Source organism: Marmota marmota, unplaced genomic scaffold, assembly GCF_001458135.2.
Source record: "Marmota marmota marmota unplaced genomic scaffold, marMar, whole genome shotgun sequence".
NCBI lineage: Eukaryota > Metazoa > Chordata > Mammalia > Rodentia > Sciuridae > Marmota > Marmota marmota.
Window position 1 is genome coordinate 3,901,265 of NW_026000169.1, and position 26,180 is coordinate 3,927,444.

At 35.6% G+C, this 26,180-nt stretch overlaps 1 protein-coding gene across 1 annotated transcript in view; it reads left to right on the forward strand.

Annotated features, from left to right (window-relative positions):
- Positions 1–26,180, forward strand: part of Ptpro (protein tyrosine phosphatase receptor type O) — a 224,369-nt gene that overhangs the window by 123,657 nt on the left and 74,532 nt on the right. Inside the window, exons 2-7 of the mRNA XM_048787184.1 lie at positions 657–930; positions 14,049–14,207; positions 15,394–15,546; positions 17,320–17,763; positions 19,550–19,711; positions 23,242–23,438. Coding sequence (XP_048643141.1) covers positions 657–930; positions 14,049–14,207; positions 15,394–15,546; positions 17,320–17,763; positions 19,550–19,711; positions 23,242–23,438 — 1,389 coding nt within the window. The remainder of the gene's footprint in view (positions 1–656; positions 931–14,048; positions 14,208–15,393; positions 15,547–17,319; positions 17,764–19,549; positions 19,712–23,241; positions 23,439–26,180) is intronic.

Here is a 26,180-nt window from a genome sequence, read left to right on the forward strand (position 1 = left end):
ATGTTTGCAATCCAACGCTGACTTTCCACAGGCACCTGCAGATTTTCAGCCTTGTCCTGAAGAAGAAATCCCTTCTTCACCCTTTTTACTTCTTTTATTAAGGGCTGGTTAATTTTTACTGAAGAGGATTATTATTGGTTTCTCAGTCCTGACTCCTTTTTTTTTCTTTTTTCACTTTCTTAACTAACCGTTGAGAAGTGAGAGTTGAGGTATGTATCTTGAAATGTTCTAGAATGTTCCTGGGCTGGCTCTAGTCTCACTCCCTCTGAAGTGGAAAGTACTTCTTCAGACCACGTCACTTCTCCAGCAGAGCTGAACCAGGGGACTTCCCTGGAACTTCAGTGGCACCATAGCTTCATTCACTCTTTATTCTTTTGCTTGAAGTTTATTTTGTGTTTATTACATGACACAGTCCATGAAGGGGAAGCAGGTTTTTCAGGGGAGAAAAAAAAAATCTCCAAAGCAAAACCCTTAAACATTCATCTTAAGAGTGAAAATCTCTTCTTTGTATTTTCTTATGTAACTAAATACCTCTGTAATGCTATTTTAAGAAATAATGCTTATCATGAACATTAGTTTTAGAAAAATTATCTCAGCACAATTTTATTTCCCATCATCTGAATTTGACCTCTCTTTCATTTTCTTCTCTTGAACAGAATGCTGCAACTTTCCATGTGACAGTCCACGATGATAACAGTATCGTTGTCTCTCTAGAAGCCTCAGATGTCATCAGCCCAGCATCTGTGTATGTTGTAAAGATAACGGGTGAATCCAAAAATTATTTCTTCGAATTTGAGGAATTCAACAGCACTTTGCCTCCTCCTGTTTTCTTCAAGGCCAATTATCATGGCCTTTATTATATCATCACTCTAGTAGTGGTGAATGGAAATGTGGTCACCAAGCCATCCAGATCAATCACTGTGTTAACAAGTAAGCATCATGTGTAGTGATGTCTCATTTCTTCTCCTGGGGTTCTCACTGAAACACTAGCCAGAACAGCAAGATGACTCGCCTTGAAATCAAGTGACATAGATTCAGAGTTCTGCCTTATACTAGAATACAGCTTCTTACAAAACCTGGATAATGTTTACTACTTACCCTTTGTTAAACAAAAAAGTGAACATCATTGAGGTAGTATATTTTGAGGCTGAATGACAGTTTCAGATTCATGACTGAACCATGTAATCTTTTGCTATATGACTAAATAGTGTGGTCATAACTTGGCAAGTTGTTTGTCTAGAACATATATTCTCGTATTAAGCAATTTGATATATGAAACAGTTCATTTACATTTCAATTATACATTCTTAGCTGAAAGAGAGAAAAAGATATCTTTATTTATAAGCCACCACTCCCCATCTCACCTTCAAGATAGCCTTGGCTTCCACTGCCCAAAACCAGTGCCAAAAAATCACTGGCATTTTAACTTTCAGAAATCCCTGTCTCAAAGAGTTAGTGGCATGGGGGTGCATACGATCAAAGTATATAACTTATACAAAGGAATAAAACTCATTCTGTGTAATTAAAATGCACTAAAAAAAGAGTTAATGCTGATATTAGGAAGTTTTATAGGAGTGGTCTTAACTGTATATGATTTTCCCTTTACTCTCTGAATTTAACGTCTAATCTTAAAATACAGTGCTACTTTATTGTATGTGTTGAAGAATGGAAGAAAAGCTGATATCTATAAGACATTAGAGTTTATCACTAAAACAATTAATGGTACAGCAAAGTTGTTTTGCTCATGTTCTTTAATGCAAGCTCTCCAATGGCTGCAATCTTTAAAATGCCAGCTGTAAGTGATCATTCTGGCCACAGTTAAGTAAAAGGGAATAGGGAAGCTGTCTATTTGGGTAAAAGGAAAAAGAAGCCATAAGAAGCAAGAACTCAGAACCAAGCTAGAGAACATATTTTTAATAGGAGTGTCAAAAATTAATTTAAGTATCCATTGGCAGAATCCCAAGATCACTATTGAGTCCAAAAAAATTTAAAATGGCACAGACCCAAAACCTTCAATGTTTATAGACATAATTTTAAAAACTAGGAGTTAGTTGAATTAAAAGTTTACCTGATAAAATAATGTCTTCAACAAGTTCCAATAAAGAAAAAAAAAAAGGTAAATTGAGAATTAGATTCAGGCAGCATGCATAGGTACCTACTGTCTGTGATCTAAATTCCTTGAAACCAACTCTTCCCTGCTCATAATCCTCATGATATCATAAGCACATAGTCCAAGACATGCATCATAGGTGATCTATAAATATTAGTTCAAGGAAGTAAAAAAAAATAGGAGAAAGCCAGGTTAAAAAAAAACTAAAGCACAAAGCAAAATATAATATAGAACTGCAGTAACTCTTGCTGACCCAATATTTATTAGCATGCACTTATCCATGCCTCATCAGCCAAAGCCGGTGGAGTCAGACCTTTAGCTAATGGTCCATTAAGAAATTCGATAAATCTCTAAAAGAATATCTCATTGATACTTTTGTACTTACAGCAAAATATCTTTTTTTTCCCCTTGAGTTCTTCTGACCAGTGGTCTTAGAAGTGTGTTGAATGTTCAAACATTTGGAAACTTATCAGAGGTCTATTTTATGGATATTCTCAACTTACTTATGTCTTTATGTGTAAATGGGTTTCTTATAGACAGCATAGAGTTGGGTCTTGCTTTTTTTCTGCCTTTTAATGTGTTTACAGCAACATTATCCTATAAAAATAGTGTGTTAACCACATGTTTCAGATTTAGTTTTATGGTAGACACAATAAAAAACTTTGAAATGGTGTAACTAATATTAATAACATGCTTTACTTAACCCATTGCATTCAAAATATTATTTCAGTATACAATCAATATAAAATTTACATGTGATTTTTAAACATAAAATTAAATAAAATTTCAAATTCAATTTCTTATCTGCACTAGCCTTGTTAAGTACTCATTAGCCACATATGACTAGTAACAGTTTAGATAGTAAAGGTTTACCCCTTTTGTATATATAGTGAAGGTTGAATTGATTTGTATATAATGTTATTATTTATATGCTTGAATTTATTATGAATTAATCTAGTCAGTGGTTGAGCTGAATTTATGGTATTGGATAGATTTCAGGAGTGCCAGAAGTAGTATAGAGCATTGCTCAGGAAACCAGTCCTATGCTCAGTGTTCAGCAAACCCAGAACACCTGCACCACAGAAGGACTCCCTGGCAATTGATTTTTATTTGGTGCTAAGTTTTTGGTGGGATCAAAGGAGGTTCTAGTTGTCTTTGCTCAACCGAGGGATCAGGCAGAACTTGTAGTCTTAGGTGAGGCATTAATAACAAAATTCTACCTTAAATATGTGGGTCAGAGTTTCCTGCCTCTTCTCTAGTATTAGCAGAACTCTGTATCAGCTCAGGATCCTGCACCTCTTGCAGAACCAGGCATCTTTTGCTTCTCCTCCACTCTTAGAAGGGGATATCTTTTCCTGAGAACTAAGAGGGAATTTTTTTTCTCCCCTTGCTGAATGCCTTAAGTACTCTGCTTTGTGTTTAAGAAGGGCCTGGAGAAGTAATTTTTATCTCTGGTCTCTGAGTCTCTGTGTGCCTGTGCCCCTGTGAAGGAGTCCTTCCCTTGTCCTGACCCTAGTATCTCTCTTGAAAGCCTGATGGTGGCCCAGGAAAAAAGCTAGAGAGAGAGAGCCCAGACTCCCATTTGTGTCTGGGGCTCCCAATTATTCTAAACCAGCACTGTTGTAGAACATTCAAATGATGGAAATGTTCGATATCTGTGTTGTTCAATATAGTTAACAATCATTTTTAAGTTGAATTCATTTCAAATTAAATTTAAATAGTCATATGTGGCTAGTAACTTCTATACTGTACAGAGTAGTTCTAAGATGGCATTTAGACTATACTCGGCCTTTGTGAATTCATCAATATCTTAGCTGCTTTCTTCTTACCTGCTTTAATAGCAGTCTTCTTTTTGCCATGCTTTGCCAAAGGTGAAACAGTATGCCTCTTTTCTCCTCATGTCATTGGTTCAGTGGGTCCTTTGCCTCACATAGGATAGAAATCAAGTATGACTAGCAGAGAGCCTTAGGAAAAATTATTAACTGCATTGATTCATATATAGCAAGGTGGCTACCCCATAGGCAGTAACAAGAAAGTCAAAAGATTAACAGCATATAGAGGTTTTATTCTGGGCTAGAAATTAACATATTCATAAGCTATGTGACAATGTTTTTACTGCACCGGTGCCATTTTGCACCAGGCTAAAAATGTTTGCAGGTGGTTCAAACTGCACCTAGCATTGTGTTTTTCTTCCTCATCCTCAGCATGTCTTTTAGCACATAAATGCACTTAAATGAGGGTCTTGATTATTATCAGATCTGCCTGCACTTATCATTTGATGCTTTCTTTTTTGTCTTATATGATAGCTGTATTGGGGGAAGATCCTCCTGCCATTTATCTCAAGCATAGAGCATGTAGCCTTTTTCTTTCAACAATCACCAACTTAAACTTTAACTCTATACTCCTGCCTCACTCAGAGGAACTTGTTTATCCCTGGGATTTACTTCACTTGATTGCCTTTCAATCTTACCCCTCTGATAAACTCAAGAAAATTTAAGATTTACAGGCAGGAAGATGTGCTGTTGTCTTGAAGCTCTCTGCATCTTAAGGGGAAGAGGAAACTCACTTTGATTTCCAAAGGGTAAAATTAATTAATGATAGTCTATTGTTTCTCACCTTCTACCCCATTTTTAAAGACTCAAATGCATTATCCCAAATTTCAGAAGCAATTGTAGGTTGGGAATATAAGAATTGGAGATTAGTGGACAACTCTTTCTGACATTAAGCATAAAGTGACATCAGGAAGCATTTGAGTTGCAGCTTCCTCCTTTATAAAAGAATCATAACTTGATGACTGATTACTTTAGAGCTCTAAAACTACCATTATTTGCCAGTTTAATGATACATTTTACCACCTTCATTTTTCTAATGAAGAGCTTTTTTAAAAAGTTTGGAAAACATTTGTAGTATCTGCTCACAGAGTTGACACATTGCACTTGAAAATAAAAGCATACATTTGTTGCAGTCATTGGCTTGTGTCAAACGTTTGTCTTGATGAAATGAGCAATGACAAAGCAATTGGCCCTGGGGCAGTCCTTTGATTTTGTTCACTGTAGTTGTTGAGTCTGGCACTCTCAGAAAAAGCTGGCAAAGAATAAATTCAGCACAACCAACTCATTTGGCCAGTTCAAAAGAGCCTCACAACCCTTAGGCTTTGACATCTGATTAATATTTAATTGATTACGCGCCTTCAACATAGTGCATGTGCTTCAGAAGGAAGGGGTGTTTTTTTCTGTCAAGAAAAAAAATACATGGGAATGATCGCTTAGAAATTTGGGAAGCGTTAATACATGCAGCTGTCTCCCGTGTCAGTAAATTTCTAGACAGAATAGATGTAAACATTGCAGAACACACAGGAAGACACTACACAAGTATATTATTTTGTATAACTCTATTATGAATAGAAATAGTTCATGAGTTTCAATTTTATTTATTGGGTACATTTCTCTGTGCCAGGCCCTAGGTACCAGAGAAATAAGATATATAAAAATACTTTCAATCAAAGATTCCATCCTTTTCACTGGAGTGAAAAAGGCAAATAAAAGTCCCTTACAAAAACTATGATAAATACTGTAAAAGAATTATGTGAGAATCTCTTGCCTCCCTACAGAGCAATGGGAAGTCATCTTAGATGTACTCATGGAAAAATGAATGAAAGTTTGACAAAAGAAGGGAAAGTATTACAGTTGGGGTCAAAGGGAAGCATATGTATAAATAATGAAGACATAAACAGCATGGCGCAGTTGATGAACTATAAGGAGTAAAGAGGATGGACATTGCATTTTCCAGAAAATTTCAGGAAAGGTGACTAGAAATGTTAGGAAAGCTAAGAGTCTTGCAAGGGAGTTTAGACCTTACCCTGCAAGCAAGTTATACGCAATGAAGCCAGATCAAAGAAATGATAGCTTTAACTCAGGGAAGTTCCCTATCACAGCAAAACTGCACATCACAAGATCCTGAATTCTACATTGGAATAGACACATTCCCAAGCAGGTATTTGGGGTAGTGGTTTAAGATCTTAGCTTTAGAGTCAAAGAAATCTAGAAACCACATGTGTAGCCCTGGGAGAGGATAACTCCCTCTAAATCTCAGTTTTCAGAACTGTAACCTATTGCAGGGGCTATCGAACTTTTTTCTGTAATGACCTATATAATAAATATGTGGTTTTTGGTGAGTTACCCAATCTATATTGCACTGACTCAACTCTGTGGTTGCAAGAGGAAGGCAGCCACAGCTAACACATAAGCAAATGGCCATAGTGCTGCCATCATAAAACTTAATTTGCAGACACCAACAGTCTGAATTTTATGTCATTTTCATCTGTTATGAAATGCTATCCTTCCTTTGTTTCCTGTTAACCACTTAAAAATGTAAAACACACTTTTAACTTGGAAGTCTTATAAAAACAAGTTGTCATGCGTAGATTTGGCTTTGGGGTTTGTAGTTTGCTGAGTTGATCTGTTATATAATTATCAGATATAATATTGTGATAATTATATATGTACTTGGAGGGGGTGCTATAAACAATGTAGAATTTTTGTAATGTAGAAATTGTAAAACTCCTTAAAAAATATGTGGCACAGAGCCCGTGATCCATAAATATAGGCAGTATTCATGGCATTAAATAGGAAGTTACTCACAACTTCAGGAACACAGAAGAGTTGAAACAGATGAGGCAGGGAAATGCTTGTGAGGTGCAGATGACTGGATTAAGACAGAGATACTGACTAAAGGGAGAATAGTAAGTAGCCTACAGGCTTAGAAATTCCCAGCACAAAGAAATAAAATATTAAGGTGAGATGGGAGGCAGGGCGAATAACTGAGAAAGCTGTTGAAATGTTCCAGAAAAGAAAGGATGGTGAATGTGTAGTAAGACAGTGGGTGTGACAGTCCCCAGCCCTCCTGGACCCTGAATGGCTGCCACCAGCCCACTTCAGTGGCCTTCTTGGATGTAGCTGAGATATCAGGTCAGGTCACAAATCATCATCTAAACAAGGCCCAAGCCTGGTACCCAGGATCAGTTCCTTTTCCCTACTCCTACCACCAGAAATGAGGATCTAATCACAAATACCTCTTTCTTAAGAGAACCATGTCAGCAAAGACACACTCTCAGGTGGGTCCCAACAGAAGCAAAGGTTGTTGACCCTGACCCAGTTGCTTCTGGGTCAGCAAAACAGAGCAACCTCAAGAGGAAGCACCTCTGAGCAGTTAGCTTTTACCAGAGCCCAGGATACCTTTGTTTTCTTTAAGAGCATTTGTTCCACATTTGCTTATGTTTCTCTCCCTTCTGAGAAAATTACATTCAGAACTTTCAAATATTTTCTTCATGATCTGCTACCTCAAAGGTAACTAAGGAACATAAGATATCTTCAACTTGAAGATTAGTTTAAACATGGTATTTTTTACCTTTTATTCAAAGGAAAAAGTGGGATTTTGATGTCTAGATTCCTAGTCAAAATAGTCAATAAATGTCTCCTATGTCATACACTGTTTTGCTACTACCAAAAAAGCAAAAAGAAAACCAGAAGTACATTTCCAAGTTTAAAAATAAGATATTTATCTCTTTGAATCACTAAGAAAACAGAAACTCAAAGCAGAGAAGTGGGCTTAAATAATGGGCCTCCATGCTCCTGGTATGGAAAAGGCAGGATTGGGTTTGGGCCCCATATAGCCAAAAAACAGAAATACTCTATAATAGACTGTGCACAGACCCAGACTCTGCTGAAAACAAAAGTTCCTCCTGGTTAAGAAAAAAATTTATACATAGAGGCCTGGGAATGCAGGGGTGCACATACCCAGCATCCGCTACCAAGGAACAAGCCCAGAGCCCTCTTAGGGTCAATGAGTCTGTGACAGACACCGTAACACCCACAGCATGAAGAATTCCTCAATGTACATGCCTTAGTTTAGGCCAGAGGCTCTGTGAGCTAAGAAGAGACAGTTGTCTAACTGCTTCAAGAGCAAGTGATAAGTAAGAAACAGGGGGATGAAAAAGCAAAAAATGAAACTAGAACCTGAGTTTCAAAACACATGATGAAACCTATGCTAAGAACAATGGACGTCAGAACAACTGCAATGTTTCAGATTCTATTTTAAATAGCTATCATCTAACAAAAAATTATAGTAAGTTTATGATGTCCAAAGACATAAATGTAAGAATGATATCTATTTTCAAAGGTCAAAGAATAGCAAAACAAAAAGTAGCAAGAATAAAATAAAAACACATGGAATACATATAAGCATATAAAACCTTTCTGAAATGGATATAGTTATTTAAATTAAAATTTTAATTGGACCAACTAGTTTAAATTAATTTAATTGAATTTAAACTCACTTGCAATATTTAGGACTGTTTGTGTACCGATGACCGTTAAAGAGAATTGGAAGGTGACACTGAGAACAAAGAGTCTCTTGTGAGTAATTGCCCCATATTTTTCTTCTTTTTCTTTTTTCTAAGTACTGGTGATTGAATTCAGGGGTGCTTAATGACTGAACCATATTCACAGCACCTCCTTATTTTTATTTTTGAGACATATTCTCACCAAGTTGCTGAAGGCTTCTCTAAATTGCTGAAGCTAACCTTGAACTTGTGATCTTCTGGCCTCAGTCTCCCAAGTTACTGGGATTTCAGGCATGCACCACCATGCCCAATTACCCCATAATTCAGAACAGTGAGACAATCCACAGGTTGTGGAGATGGGAGTGGCCAAGCTATGAAGAATTACAAGTTCTAGAAAAGAGAATGGAAAGATGGATACATATTAGAAGAGATGATTATGAGAATTTCCAAGATTTAAAGAATAACATGAATCCACAAGTTGACAGAGCATTCCAAGAACCTAGTAGGTAGTTCAAAACTAAGAACAGCCAAGTTCTGTGGTGCATGCCTATAATCCCAGCAGCTTGGGATGCTGAGGCAGGAGCATCACAAGTTCAAAGCCAGCCTCACCAATTTAGCGAGGCTCTAACCAACTTAGAGAGATCACATCTCTAAATAGAATATAAAAAGTGCTAGGCAAAACTCAACACAAAGTGGATTAAGGGCCTAGGAATTAGACCAGAGACCCTGCGCCTAATAGAGGAAAAAGTAGGCCCAAATCTTCATCATATCAGATTAGGACCTGACTTCCTTAACAAGACTCCTATAGTGCAAGAAATAAAATCAAGAATCAATAAATGGGATGGATTCAAACTGAAAAGCTCTTCTCAGCAAAAGAAGCAATCAGTGAGGTAAAGATAGAGCCTACAGAATGGGAGCAAATTTTTACCACACGCACTTCAGATAGAGCACTAATCTCTAGGATTTATAAAAAACCCCCAAAAAAAAACACCAAAAAAAAAAGAGAAAAAAAAAAAACACAAATAACCCAATCAATAAATGGGCTAAGGAACAGAACAGACACTTCTCATAAGATAATATACAATCAATCAACAAATATATGAAAAAATGTTCAACATCTTTAGCAATTAGAGAAATGCAAAACAAAACTACTCTACGATTTTATTTTACTCAAGTCAGAATGGCAGCTATTAAGAATACAAATAACAGTAAAGTTTCAAGAGGATGTGGGGGGGAAAGGCTCACTCACATATTGCAGGTGGGACTGCAAATTGGTGTAACCAATCTGGAAAGCAGTATGGAGATTCCTTGGAAAACTTGGAATAAAAGCACCATTTGACCGAGCTATAAACCCCACTCCTTGGTTTATCCCCAAAGGACTTACAAACAGCATACTACAGTGATGCAGCCACATCAACATTTATAGCAGCACAATTCACAATAGCTAAATTGTGGAATCAACCTGGATGCCCTTCAATAGATGAATGGACAAAGAAACTGTGGTATATATACACAATGGAATATTACTCATCATTAAAAGAGAATAAAATCATGGCATTTGCAGGTAAATGGATAGAGTTGGAGAATGAAGTGCTATGTAAGCCAATCCCAGAAAACCAAAGGCTGAATGTTTTCTCTGATATGTGGATGCTGATCCATAATGGGGGTAGGAATGGAGGAACTTTGGATAGGACAAAGGGGAGGGAGGTGGTGGGAGGGGGCATGGGGGTAGGAAAGATGGTGGAATGAGATGGACATCATTACCCTAAGTACATGTATGAAGACATGAACGGTATGACTCTACTTTGTATACAACCAGAGAAATGAAAATTGTGGTCTATATGTGTACTACGAATTGAAATGCATTTAGCTGTCATGTATAATAAATTAGAATAAATAAATAAATTTTAAAAAATAAATGAAAAAGTGCTAGGGATGTTGTTTAGTGGTTAAGCACTCCTGGGCTCAATCCCTGGTACCAAATAAATAAATAAAATAACTAAGTATATGATGGCAAAACTGCAGTTTATCAAGGCTAAATTTAGAAGGAAAAAAATATATAACCTTGGAAGTTACCAGAGGAAAAGAGCATAGTATCTACAAGGGATTGGTCATCAAGCTGACAGAGCCTTTTCTTCTGCAATAATTGGTGCAAGAAGAATAAGGAAGCAATATTTTCAAAGTACTGGGGATGAATCTGTCTACCTAGAATTTTATATTCAGCTATGTCAAAAATAACATGAAGAATAAAAAAAGAACAAAGAAATTTTATAATATATAAAGCTTAGGAGAATGTAACACCCATAACTCTAATGAACTCATAATAGACATATTTCAGCAAGAAATAAAGGTGAATCTTTAAGAAATATATACACATACAGAAATGACATATAGTATCATATAGTATATTATATGACAGAGATTGTATGAAAATTAGTTGGAAAAGATTGAAAAAGAACCCATAAAATAGACAAAAGTCAAACAATTCTAAGAAGTGGGAATCTGAGTGGTTAAAAAATAATCAACCTTAGTCAAACAATTCTAAGAAGTGAGAATCTGAGTGGTTAAAAAATAATCAACCTCCTTCATGAGCAGGAAATTAAAACAATGAGACAAAATTTCATACTCTTTGTAGTGGCAAAAATTAGGAAAACCAACATAAGCAATTGCTAGAGAAAAATATGGATAAACAAGAACTATTATACATTGCTGATAATAATGTCAATTAACATAATCAAATTAGACCACACTTTGGCAATATCTTATATGACTGAAAATGTGTATACCCATATCCTACAATCTAGGATTTCCGGCCTAAAAAGACATGCCCAAGCACTTATTGCAGCAGTGTTCGTAAGACTGGATGGTTAAAGGCAAGTATCTACCAAAGCAATTACAGATTTATTGTATAACTTATATAGTGATAAAATGAACACTTCAGAAACTAAAAGTTTCTAAAGATACTTGTATCAAGATGGATGAATCTCAAAACAATGTTAGGTGATAAAAGTCAGCTGTAGAATGATATGTAGGACAGGGTTCTATTGACATGATATATAAAAACATGAAATAATGCTGACTACATATAAATATTTTTTTAAAAAAACAAAACATCAGAAGATAAACACTAAATTCAGAGTAACAATTTACTCCTGGCCATGTTAGAGGTCCCAGGTAAGTTATATAGGGGAGTTTCAGCTGTTTCATACAGCTTAGTTTATTTGAAATATTAAAAGTCCTGAAGAAAGTAATAATAAGCAAAGTTCATAAGTGATTCACATTTTCTAGCTACCCCATTTCTCTGTCCAGTCCAGTCTGGCTCCTAAATCAAGAACAGGAAGCACAGCAGAGTGGTTGATAGCCACTTGGAGTATGGAATTAGATCAGGCTTTAACCTTTTAATCACTGAAATACATGTAGGTAATTACACCTCTGATTTATGCCCATCACTTAAAAAGAATTTTTTTTCTTTTTCAAAAAGAAAAATAATGAAACAACTAACCAGACAGATAACAGAAGATTTGGAGACTATGCACCTGGGTTCTACTGAAAACAGTAATTCTTAAACAGAATACACCTCATTAATGACTAGGCATGGAGTTGAGGACTTGCAGCTGATCTGGGGATCATTTACATTGAAGCTGAGGGAAATGTATAAAACAAACATGCAATCAGACATTTTAGAAATTCTCTTAAAGTTTAAGTAGCTTTGCAGCAGTCCAAAAGAAAGAAAGAAAGAAAAATCCTGAAAATAAATAAATCCACATATATGACTTGCATTTCAAAGTTTAACTGTGGCTTTGATGTGCTGATTTCATGCCTCAGGGTATGAAAGATTGACTGGACCTCTCATTTCCCTTTTCAGTGGAGGGAACCTTGGTGAGGGTGTGAAACAGGACTGCAGCAGGGGAAGAGGTCCAGCTCCGTGGTTGCTTTTTTGCTCTTAGTTTCACTTTTTTTTTTTTTTTTTTTTTTTTTTTAACATCCAGAGTCCATAGCTAGATAGGATAGACATCTCTGGGTTAGTGATTAGGCTGAGTTGAAAGAAAGACCTTCAGATTATTCTCTAGGAGTTTTGAACTCAGACCTCATATCTTCAAGGTTGTTTGTTTACATGGCATAGTAAGTACACTATGAAATAAAACTTTTATGTAGAAAGACCAGGGATAGGACAAGGATAAAACAAACTTTTAAACCAGAGAATACAGTACAGTCTGCAGAGACAGGATCACAAAATATACTACAATATGAAAGCCTCCCTTTTTTATAGATATTGGCTTGGATTTCCATAAAATTCAGGAAAACTCAAAGATTTTACATGTAGTTTCAATCTTCTTTCAACCTCTTTAATCAAAATGTGTGGCTCAGGCGGTAGCGCGCTTGCCTGGCATGCGTGCAGCCCGGGTTCGATCCTCAGCACCACATACAAAGATGTTGTGTCCGCCAAATACTAAAAAATAAATATTAAAAAAAAATTCTCTCTCTCTCTCCCTCTCTCTCACTCTTTCTTTAAAAAAAAAAAAAACCAGTTTTTAAGAAAAAAAAAAAATAGGTTAAGGCCCTCAGGAACAGAATGAACTATATTCAGCTACAGATTGAAATAAACAAGATTCTCAATAATTATTTGTTGAAAGAACTAAATCAAGTTTTGGCATCTTATGTTATTGAAACTGAAATTTTAAAACTGTAAAATTTAAACCGAGGATATTGCTTTAGTTTGGGCTATAGATGATGTCTGAGAATCCTCCCAACTTAAAAACTTTGAATTAAAATTTTTTATTTAATAACACAATGGTTGACTCCAAACCAAATTACTTTAAATATTTTTAATCAAATTAATGTAAGTAAAATTTATCCAGTAGCTCCTTCAGAAGGATGGGGCAGATCTTTTCTTTTTTAAGAATTTTGCTGCATGAAGGAACATAGAGGAAATGCAGACATATCTCAATCAAAAATTTTTTAATGAGTGTTTAAAAAGTTTTCTGTTGAATTAACAGCTCAAGCAAACTAGAATAAATTTTAAGCTTCTGTAGAAAGAATGGTTTGATAACAATTTAAACTGTCATTTACAAAATTGAGTATTTTACAATTTTATGCATAACATAGAAAAATAAATGCTAAGTTCCCATGAAGAAATAAATGATCACATAAATATTTACCATTGGCCAGAGCCAAAACGTATTTTTCTGTTACTGATTTGTTATTAACATCAAATTTTCTTGGCATAAGGAAAAGAAAAATGAGCTAGGAATCTGGAGATACAGATGCTGCCAGAAACTTGTTAAATTGTCTATGACAAGTAATTTCGTCTTTTGAGCTTTAATTAATATTTGTTCTGTCTTGATCTCAGGGCTGTTGCAAATGACATATGACAAAAAATGAATATGAAAGTTTTTTGAAAAGCAGAAAGTGCCATATAAAATGGAGTTTATTAATTATTGCTAAAGAAAATACTCAACTCATGAGAACTGAGGAGCTCAGTGCTCAGAGAACATAAAAATATGAGTAAAATTCTAGAAGTAATTCTTGGTACTTCAAATACTGATGACTTTCTCTGCTTTTTCCTTTTCCCTTTCTCCATTTACTTTCCTTCCATAGAACCTCTACCTGTAACCAGTGTTTCAATATATGACTATAAACCTTCTCCTGAAACAGGAGTCTTGTTTGAAATCCATTATCCAGAGAAATATAATGTTTTCACAAGAGTAAACATAAGCTACTGGGAAGGCAAGGACTTCCGGACTATGCTATATAAAGGTAAGAGGCAAAAGAAAGACTAAAGAGTAATGTTTATTACTTATTACATGACTTTTTCCAAGTGGTCTCCTCTCTTACTCTAAAGACTTTTTATAATTCACTACTTGACCTATAAATGAGCCATTAAAAATAGTTATTGATTCATGAAAATGTTGTTATGAGGAGTCTCAGAACATCTGGTTTATTAGCTGAGAATCACAAGTCATGCATACGATATGAGAAGTACTCAAATTATTTTCAGTTACATGTTATTCTTGCCAAAGGCACCATGCCTGGTGCAGGAAATGAATTCAAAGAAGTTTAGAAGCAACTTTGCCTACCAATTTCTTTCTGAGTATGATACAAGGGCATTTCTGGAATTGGTTGACAAAGGCAACCTTTCACAAAGTTTTGTTTGAAGATGGTACAAGATTATTTTTAAATGCAAAAGGCAATATTTTTTGTTTCTTTGAATATATTTGCCTACATAAAGAAATTAATGATTGCATTAATACACAAAAATTGTTTTCACTGTTTTTACTGGCCTGATGGGGACCTTGTGAGGAAGGTAGAGAAAGAGGATAGCCCATGGGAATTGAATAATTCAAATTATTCAAAGAATCAAGTAAACATTGCTGGGTGCTTGTCATTTCTTTCCCTTATTTCTTTTAACTTGGATTGGATATTTAAATTTATTATTTTCTCTAATATGTTCCAAATAGAATCCAAATTTCTATCTTCTTTAGAATAGGCCCTGTCTGCCAATTGGCAGATAAACCAGTCTACTTTAAAAGTAAGCTAATTTTTATGTTTTTATATGAAAACATTTTTCTGTGAAATTACTATTTCTTCTGTCATGAAGTGGCAAAATACTATGGTTTTTTTCATTCTTAAATGACTAGCATAAATCTGATCTCAATAATGTCTCACTAAAATTTCATATAATAAAACTATACTCTTGGGTTCAATCCCCAGCACCACATCCAATTATGTCCAATCTCCTTCAAAATTCTGGCAGAAAGGCTTTCAGGATTCAGTGTAAAAAAGATTCAAAATTTGATCTCTAGTTCTAATTATTTTTTACTGACCATGCCAGAAGTTGAAGGGAACATTATTTTATGGATATTTAATCGTAATTGGAAATTTCTACAAGTATATGACATTTAGAAAATCCTATTTTTAATGTAATTGACTTTTTTCTTCACAGATTTCTTTAAGGGAAAAACAGTATTTAATCACTGGCTGCCAGGAATTTGTTATAGTAACATTACCTTTCAGCTGGTATCTGAGGCGACTTTTAATAAAAGTACCCTTGTGGAGTATAGTGGTGTCAGTCATGAACCCAAACAGCATAGAACTGGTAAGTCTTCTAAAGAAGCAAATTTAGTAAAAAAATAAATAATTAAGTTATATGTTGCTGTATATTGAATTTTATTCTTTTAAAAAACATAATGTTGAAGAGCTAAGAAAATAAATATATATTTTAACAAACTAAAATAAATTTTCAATCAATTTGAAAGGAACCAAGTGTAATCTTAGATCTATAATCTTTAAATAAAAAAATGTGATTTTTACCAAAAGTTATAATTAAGTAACTTAACTGGATCTAATAGACATTGGTTATCCTATAACCTGACATTGGTTATTCTATAACCTATACTCTGATAAATGCCCACATAGCAGAAAAGCAGATGAGAGACATTGTAGTACAGGCTATCAGATTATTAAGGAAAAATATTGGGACTTTGATATTTAAAACTTACAGTGCTTAAATTTTAGTAGCATCATTAATGTGAAGAAGTATTATATGATGAATGGATGCATGCATGGATGAAAAGAATGGATCTGTTAAAAATGCCATGTGCTGTGGTGCACACCTGCAATCCCAGGCTGAGGCAGGAGAATCACAAGTTTGAGGCCAGCCTCAGCAATTTATAGAGACCCTCAGCAATTTATCAAAGACCCTGCCTCAAAATAAAAAATAAAAAGAACTGGGGATATATCTCAGTGGTATAGGGCACCTGGGTTCAATCCCCAGTATCCCAAATAAAATAATACCTACTAAATACCCATCATCAATATAAGCAATGTTGAGTATGCCTAATGAATGCTCAAAAGGCCCTTGTTATAAGAATTGGAAACAGACTCTGATAGATCACCCAATAGCCCCTACAATTTAAAACTCTAATAATATATCATGACTCTCATTTCATTAGGCTAATATGAGGAAACTATTTCAGCTAACTAGCTAATTCACCTCATCTCCACATCAAGATTTTATTTGTCTTTTTTATTATTCGGTTTAAATAAAGACACATTGATTAAGCACATTCTACCTGGAAGTTGTTCTAAGTCCTAAAACAGATTAACACAAAGTGAGATGAGACAGGTCCTCTGTCCTCAAAAAACGGTACAGGTATTGTACAAATGGCAGTAATACAAGGCAGAATGAAATAATGTCATCAAAGAGGTAAAAAGTTACATAATAGTAAAAAGGAAGGAGAGATAAATTTTTTTATTAGAAGTTCATTGAAGAGGTGGTATTTGAGCTGCTATGTGAGGAACAGGTAGAAACTATTGCAGTTAGAAACCATGAAGTGTCTTTGTAATTTTCTACCTCATTCATAAATTCATTTTGTTCTCACGTTTCATTTTAGAGAAGTGAGGAGCAAAGCCATATTTCCAACAATGTGTCAACAACTCTCAAACCAACTCATGTATGCAGATATTCTAGGTGCAGCTATGTCACTGAAGTAGTCATCCTAATAGCTACAAGTAAATTATATTTAGACTTTTTTAATAAAAATCCAGAGACTGAGACACTTTGTATTAAAAAGTGAAATTGTGATAAACTAAAGAATATTTATATAACTTTTCTTTAGAAATACTTAAATTACCACTTCAACAAGCATAAGTTAATACTTTTGAAGAATAACTGATGATTTGCTAATATGTACACATCATCCACTACACACATTGGAAGTATGGCTACTTAAAATTACAGATTTTCTTCATGTAAATTTGTCTGTATGCTAGAAGTAAAATTAAACTTCATGTTGTAAATGTGTTTGATTCATTAGTATCCAGTATAACAGAGTTAAAGTAACTTGAAAATTGAAATTCTCTTTTACAGCCCCATATCCACCTCGAAATATTTCTGTTCGCTTTGTAAACTTGAACAAGAACAACTGGGAAGAACAGAGTGGCAATTTCCCAGAAGAATCCTTCTTAAAATCGCAAGATTCAGCGGGAAAAGATAAACTCTTCCACTTCACAGATGAAACTCCTGAGATTCCCTCTGGCAATCTCTCTTCTGGTTGGCCTGATTTTAACAGCAGTGACTATGAAACCACATCTCAGCCCTATTGGTGGGACAGTGCATCCGCAACTCCTGAAAATGAAGATGAATTTGTCAGTGTACTTCCCATAGAATACGAAAATAATAGTACACTCAGCGAGACTGAGAAGTCAACAGCAAGCTCTTTTTCTTTCTTCCCTGTTCAAATGATATTGAGCTGGTTACCACCAAAACCACCTACTGCCTTTGATGGGTTCAATATTCTCATAGAAAAAGAAGGTAAGGCAGCAGGAGACCAGAGGAAATAAGAAATGATGCAAATAAAGGAAATTTAAAATGGTTTTAAATTTGAGATTAGAAAGAAAGACTAGTGGTAGGTACTTAGTATCTAAATATAAATATCTAAATATAAAAGAAAGAGAAGTCTTTGAGTATCCAATGTGGACTGAGAACAGGAAACCAAAATAAATAAGGTAGATCAGAATCAGAAGATCGGGGTGCTTCACAAGTCCCCTTTACTAAAACCATACAGATTTCACTGCCTCACATTTCACATACCCCAGGTCACCAATAAAAACCTTATGTTTGGAAACATTTTAGATTAAGGATCTAGCCATTACAAAATATTATAGAATATTCTGGAACAAATTTGTGAAATATGCCTCAAAAGAATCTTTGACAACATGACTACTTTTCATAAAAGTCTGAGACCTGTGACCTGCCTTCCCAGCTATTCATTCCTTATGGGATGTGCCCCTCTGGAACCAGTGCTCAGGTTTTCCCAAAGAGGAGCTGTTAACAAAAAGCAAAATGGTGACAACTGCATCATATTTTGTATTCATTTATCAAGCATTTCAAATCTGTTCTTTATATTGTAGCCCACTAATTCATGAAAACAGAGCCATGGCATATCTGAATGTTTGGTAGATTTTTATGGCTATTTTTTGTCTGTCTTGTTTTTACAGTAACATCCTTCATTTGCTATTTTCCAGTGTAGTCATTTGGGTAGTGCATGTTGTCAAGTTGTCAAAGTTTGAAATTACAATGGCAGCCTGATTTTCATGGTAGGACATTAGAATCATGCAGATTCATATATGAGATATTGTTTGTTCATATTTTGTTTAATACAATGAGATGTATCTTCTATACTAGATAAGAGTTATTTTATACTAAATGATAGTGCAATCAACCACACCCAAATATTATATAAAATTGAAATCCTTGGTTAATTATAATTATTTGAATCAAAAATTATTTGTCTGGAATTTCTTCATTTAATGGGAGTTCATAACCCACTTGAGTCAAATGTATGAAAGATGATATGTCAAGAGCTTTGTAATGTTTTGAACAACCAATAAAAAAAAAAGAAATACAGTAAAAAAAAAAAAAAACAATAGTCCCCTTAACCTATTCTTTATTTGTCTTTAATTTATTCTGAGAAAAATAGTGTCTTATAACTCAGAATATTTTTAATGCCTATTTCCTTGTAAATTCAATCATGCCTTTGTCTGACTGCAGTATGTTCCTTTGAAGACTATTGTAGTTACCAACAAATGATAATGACTTCAACTGAATTAATAAGCAGCACAATATAGACTCTGAAACAATGTAAAATAATTCCTACTTTCAAAGGTTCTGGAAGAAAACAGGTGAAGAAAAACATGATTGACATATTTCTCTAACTAGAAATAATTCAATATATTTTAAAACATTTATGGATATTTAATGCTACAATGAGGAACTTAGAAGAAACATGGTGGTAGTTATTTCTTATCTCTTATATCAGAAGAGAAACCCAATGATTGCTATCTTGTCCTACCATTCTGTTTCTATTGTGCGCAGAATTTTATTGAGTAAAAATATAGAAGATATGCAATATGCCCATCCCTAGTTCTGTTGATTTGGACACCATATTTTAGTTTTGGTATTTTATTCATCTTTTTTATTTATAGTGCCTTTAGTTAAGAGGCCTAAATGATTTTAAATTAATTGGTTTGTCTATACCCAGGGTCCTTCCACGTGTCAATTCAGATATATTCTCTTTGTGTGTATGTGTATGATTTAGATAACTTTACTGAATATTTGACCGTGGATGAAGAAGCCCATGAATTCGTCGCAGAATTGAAGGAGCCTGGGAAATATAAGCTATCTGTCACAACATTTAGTTCCTCAGGATCTTGTGAAACCCGAAAAAGTCAGTCAGCAAAGTCACTCAGCTTTTATATCAGTAAGTAGCAAAGAGATTATTTTGTGCTTACAGGGAAGCTAGAACAATGAAGCTGTTGAGATTAATGATGCTCAGGTGTCAATTATTCACAAACCTTAGGGATCCTGAGAATTCTTCAAGGTCGGGGGAGGCTGGGATCCAGGAGCTTCTAACAGCAGAGGAAATATATGTATGTTTAATAGTAGCAGACCTACCCAGGGATTTAACTTGAGGATTATTTTTACTATTGTGATAATTGAACATTTATTAAGCTGGCCTTCCACACTAGCCGTAACAAACTCTCCAAGGACAAGGACACACAGTTTGGGAAATATGACTTTTGTTTGAGTTCATAATGAAATTTTCTATTATAGGACTATAAAAAATCTCATTACAGTATCGAACTTGCGGAGTTCAAAAAGAGAAGGTTCAAGCATAGTTATACCCAGGTGGTCTCCCTGCAGTTGGCAGGAGAATACAAAGCTAGAGCATCCTAAAAGCCAGTCTCACATCTCAGGGTAGCTTCTACTTCCATAAAAGTAACAGCAGAGCAAGAATGAGGCCCTCAGGCTGTACCAGCAGTGTGTCTCTGTAATGTTTTTAGCTTAACTATGTTTAATGGATGTTTAGGGGCTAAGCCTCAGTCATGCAGCTCACCAGGACTTTAATGTGCTTGTTGATCAGGAGAAAGAAAAGCCAGAAAACATGGATAAATACTGCTTTCAGAAAAGGGTGACCACTCTCTATTCCATGGCCTTCTTTACAGGCAAAACACCACCCTTCCTCAAATGACCCTCCAAAGATGGGTAGGGAGAAGAGAGGCAGAGGGAGAAAATCAGTGTACTTACCAGCTTAAAAATGTTGAAAATGATGCCCCTAATATAGCATTTTCACTTGAGAAACCAAAATATCACCACCCATGAAAGGTCTGAACTACTTATCCATCAGACACAAAAAGGATATTGGTAATTGCCTTACATGGATTCCAATCATGGAAAATGTTTGATATGAGATCACTTGAGAATGAAACAAAGCAAAGTATTCAGTACTTCCCAAGAGGCTAAAAATGCTTCACTGAAGGAGACTTCCTGTCCACCAGGGCACACCAACTGCCAGTGTCCTCTCTCCCTCAATGGTTTTGGCCACGTTAGCTTTCTGTCCTCTGAATTTCAATTGTGTTTCATAGTGCACAACATAAAACACACACTTAATGAGAGACATTTTCCCAGATGCATTTTAAGGGTGTTCATCTTGCTTCTCACACCAAATTTTAAATCCTAGGCTGCCGAGATATTATTTGCTTATGTATTCATTCGTTTGTACATTCAATAAATACTTATTGAATCACTTTTATCAATAAGACCTTCTATTCTATTCTCAAGTATATCTAAAGAGAGCATTATTCAGTATTTGTCAGAATTGCTCAGATAAATGATTATTTCAGAGACATTTCTTAGTATTAATCTGTAAAAAGATAGACCACTAGAAATTCTTTTGCCAATAAAAAAATGTTTAAATCCTTAGAATATTCTGTAGACATTAAGGAGTTGTACAATGTACTGTGTAGATATAAATATTTATACTCAACAGGGTAGATGAGCAACAAATTAGGGTAGCTTGATTTCATTCAACATAGTGCAGTTACACACCAACTAAATAACATTTGCAGCCCATTTGCCTAACCCAACTGTTTCAGACATTCTGGTATTGAGTTACTGCACTAAGATTTATTACATTAAGATTTACGTTTATGTTATTGCATTATGATTTATATTTGCATAGTTTTGAAGGCTTTCTAAGAGATGAGAATTAAAGCAGATACTTACCTTAATCCCTCAACAGTTTTATGAAGGGAACATTTTTATTATCCCCATTTTTTTTATGTGAAAAAAGCTGAGTAACACAAAATTCAGTGACTACCCCACGTGTCAGAACAGGGATTAGAATTTAGCAATATGTAGCTTGCAGGGACACTCCACCTTGCTGACCATCAGGTCAGTCCTCATGTAAAACTAAGAAATAAGAGCTTCCTGCCACTTTATCACTCCCTGCCCCCTCTATGACAGTAGCCTTACAGCAATAACACTTCACATTTACATAGTTCTCTAACACAGCAACAGCCTTGCAAAGTAGATTAATCAGATGGCATCAGGATATTTTGTCACAAAGCCACTGACTCAGAAGACAGGAGGTCCGGACATGGTCCCAAGCAGCTCTGTGACACTGGTCAAGTCTGTGGACCTCTCTTTTCTCACCAGCAAAATAAGACATTGGATCCTAAAGTTCTTTTCTATTCCAACATTCCATGATTTGTCCATTTGACAGATGCAGTGACTGAGATTTGGAGACATGAGATTGTTTGCCAAGTATTACCATAAGTAATGAGTACACTGGAGGCCTGGGACAAATTTACTACTTTCAAACCAAAGCTTCTCACTATTTAAGAAGCCACATGCAGAGTTTAGAACATGGATTTTGGAATCAGACTTCTTGTGTGTAAATCCCAGCATGATTTACTTTATATCTTCCTCAGTTTCTTTTTCTGAAAAGCAAGATTTAATAATAGTACTTACCTCATAAACCTTTTAGGTGAATTCAAGGATTAAAACACATAATCACATATAAACTTGAGTCAGAGCCTAGTACTATCATTTAAAAACTATTTCCTTTGCACCATTTGCATTCAGCCTAAATCTGCCCTCCCCCAGCAGAGCACCTCCTAGGAATACAGTTTTATATTAAAAGACTGTGAAATGCATCCTAAACAAAGAAGAGGAAGTTACTTGCAAATTTGCATTTCAAGGGGAATTTCTGTAGATAATAATCACCTTAACACTTCTTAAGTCCTTACTGTGTACCAGGCACTGTGCTAAGAACTACTTCAAAAACCTGAGAGAACAAAGCTACTGATGGACACTTCTGTGAAGATATTTTGCAGCAAGGAACCTCACCCCATCCCTCAAATACCACCCAGGTTTTAGCCTGCTTCTTTAATTGAGCTAGCCTGTTTCCTATTTCTTGTCTAATATAGTCACAGTCTGCTTCTTTGTTCTTGCTGCTGCTAAATTTAAATTTTTTTCACAGGATTGTAGCAGAGACTAATTTGAATCTCAAAGCAATTATTTCTAGAAACCAAAGATCCTCACAGCAAAGGAATTATGAACACTGATGAAACACTACACTGCCACACCCTCCCTTTGTTAAAAGAAAAGTAAATTCTCTCTGGTAAAAAAAGTTACCAGGATACTCTCAGATGCATATGACAAACTGAAGTGGAGCTTCTCTCCATCAGTAAAACTATATTTGCCTTTGTTGTTGTTGTTGTTGCTGCTGCTGCTGCTGCTGCTGCTGCTGCTGCTGCTACTGTTTGGAATGGTGGGGAGATGGAGTTGAGGACTGTCACTGGGTAGAGGATGGAAAGAGCAACTGCCAGTCTTGCACTGAGTATCTCTCTAAGGGCACAGGAAAATAACATGATGTTTAGACTGGAATCTTTGATCTCAACCAGCTCAGTGTGCAAGCTCTCTTATGTTCTGATTTGAAATGTTCAGGTCCTACAGGAGAGTGGATTGAAGAATTGACGGAGAAGCCCCAGCATGTGAGCGTCCATGTTTTAAGTTCAACCACTGCCTTGATGTCTTGGACATCTTCCCAAGAGAACTACAATAGCACCATTGTGTCTGTGGTGTCCCTGACTTGCCAGAAACAAAAAGAGAGCCAGAGGCTTGAAAAGCAGTACTGCACTCAGGTAAAGGAAAGGCACCTGAAGCAGTGTCATTGGCAAACCAAGGTGACAATGGCAGGAAGCAGCACTGAGGTCTCCCTGGGAGGGCAGGAGTGTTGAAGGCAGGATTACCAAGAGCCAGCAGAGGAGCTGGGTATGGCTCTTTAGCTACAGTCATATTCTTTCCTTTACATGAGCCCATGTTCCTTTCACTTTTATTTCTTGTTCAAGAAAATGTGCTGAGACCCTAAGATGTAACAAATACTAGGATAGATATTGGAGATCAAGATAATCTCCTGAGAACAACAGATAAGTGAACAAAGAATTACTGCACCTTATAGAATGAGCTCTATGCACAAAGTAAATGATAGAAAGGTCTCATGAGTTCACAGAAGGAGCTGGGCATTAGGAACAGATTGGGAGGAAAGATAATTTAAAAACTGGTCATAAAACCTTCCCAGGGGAAGAGGGAAACAACCAAGCAGGGGTTGGAATGTCTTTTGGTTGTTTGTTTTACTTTTTTTCCCCATTCTTTTAGGTTTTATTTTAATTATAAAAGTAAACGTGTTCACGGAGAAAATAATTCAAAAGTATATAAAGTAAAAAATTCTCTTCTCACCCATCACAGCTGAGAAGAGTTTTGAAGGATAAACAGGAGTTAACCAGCCACCAAGGATAGTGAGGGGCAGGTGGAGAGGTGTGCGATCGGTGGTTCTGTGAGGAGCTGACAGAATGGGTATGCACACCAGATCATGAGTCCTGAAGGAAATTTGACAGCAGGAGTTGAGAGCAGCATTGCTCTCGGTCGCCCTGAGAACCTGAGGCCTTGTTCTATTTTCCTAAAATCTCCTTTTATTTTTCCATATGGTGACATGAGATGAATTTTGGCATCTCACATATTATTTTCTTCCCTAAAGGCAAAAAACAATTAAATTACCTATTCATGTGGAGAAACTGCAGGATGTTCCCATTCCTCCTAGGAAAATTAGGCAGTAGTGAAATTCAAACAGTGAGAAATTTTAAATTAATAAGAGAGACTCCGGAATTATGACCTTCAGAGCACTAAAAGCAGTAGGATGCTGAGATAAAGCCATACTTGAGGATGAACCCACCCCTTGACTTAAATTAAGGGGTAAATGTGCTAATCCACTAACTAGTAATCAGAGCTCATTGTGCAGCCCACTACCTGCCTTGGCTGAGAGCACTCAAGATAACTGGCCCATTCCACTGGCAGAAGAATGGGTTTCCCTTACAGTGATCTGGAACTCACTTTTTGCTTTTTGCTCCATCTATGTACAAATTCTGTATCCTTCACACAGAAGCCAAAAGCTAAAGGTGGAGGTAGACATTATAAATTATAAATGAACCACAAAAGTCTCGTCTAAGTGTACTTTGACAGTGCCCTTTCAAAAAGCAAACACGAAACTGTTAAAGGTTATGGATGGCCACAGAGGCCAGTATTAAAGTGCAGTGCAAGAGCTAGAACACTAGTTGTCATTTGTAACCATGAGACTTTTGGGGGATTGTGTTATGATACCACCATAGTCCCCCCCCCACCCCGCACACACACAGACTTTTCAGATGAGGAAACCAAAGTTCAAAAAGTCTCAAGAACCAGAGACTTTTATATAGCAATTTAGAAATAGTTTAGTTGACTTATATAGCAATCAACTAAAGAAATCTAAAAGATTATCTTACCAGGATTGGTTTAACTTTGGCTTTGGCTTATTTCTTAAAGCAACCATTATCCCAAAAGAAAAAAATAATATTTCTTGAGCTTTATTTTCAATGGTACTGTATTTATATCAAAAGGAAAATCAAAATATGGCTCTAAAATAAAATTGATTTTAAAATTAATCTAAGCTAAGTATCCCTTATTCAAAATAATCAGGATCAGAAGTATTTCAGATTTCAAAATTTTTTATTTTGGTATATTTGCATATACATAATGAGACTCTTATGAATGGTACCCATGTTCTAAACACAAAATTTATTTATGTCATATATAACTTATACAAATAGGCTGATAGCAATTTTATAAAATATTTTTAATAGTTTTGTATATGAAGCAAGTTTTATGGTGTGAAATTTTCCTCTTGTGGGATAACATTGGTGTTCAAAAGGTTTCAAATTTTAGAGCATTTCAGATTGGGGTTTTTCAGATTAGGGATACTCCAGCCATCACTCATAACAATGGTTTCACTCTTGTAGTCTCACTGTACTTACATTGCTCAATCACTGACTGTACCACAGAATTATGCTTTTTATATTACCTAGGTGATCTGTAAGATTCACTGCTAATGTCCCTACTCTACCCTTTAACTCCACTGATTCCTGAGTGACTCTGTGTAATGTGGGTCATATAAGGTAGCACAAATTTAGACCTGAACCCTAATTTCATGAAGCTTAGAATCTGGCCTTCCTTATAAGTACAGTGTATTAAATGTGTTCTCATGGTGTGTGTATGTGTGTGTGTGTGTGTTGCAAGCAAATTTTCTCAGGAAGGAGTTTTGTGATACATTTCTCCCAGCACCATCGTAAGACTATTCATTCACAAATATGTTGAACATAAAGTCAATGCTAAATCAGTGTGATGTAAAATACTTGAACAAGTCTTCAGAGTAAATGTGCTCTCCGCATCCTCTCCAAAGAATTATACATAATCACACTTTTCAGAATGAGGAAGAGTCATATTCATGTGTATTAGTTCTTATGTGTGGTCTTAGTCCATGAATGTGTTCTGGCAACTTAGAGGAATGTATAACT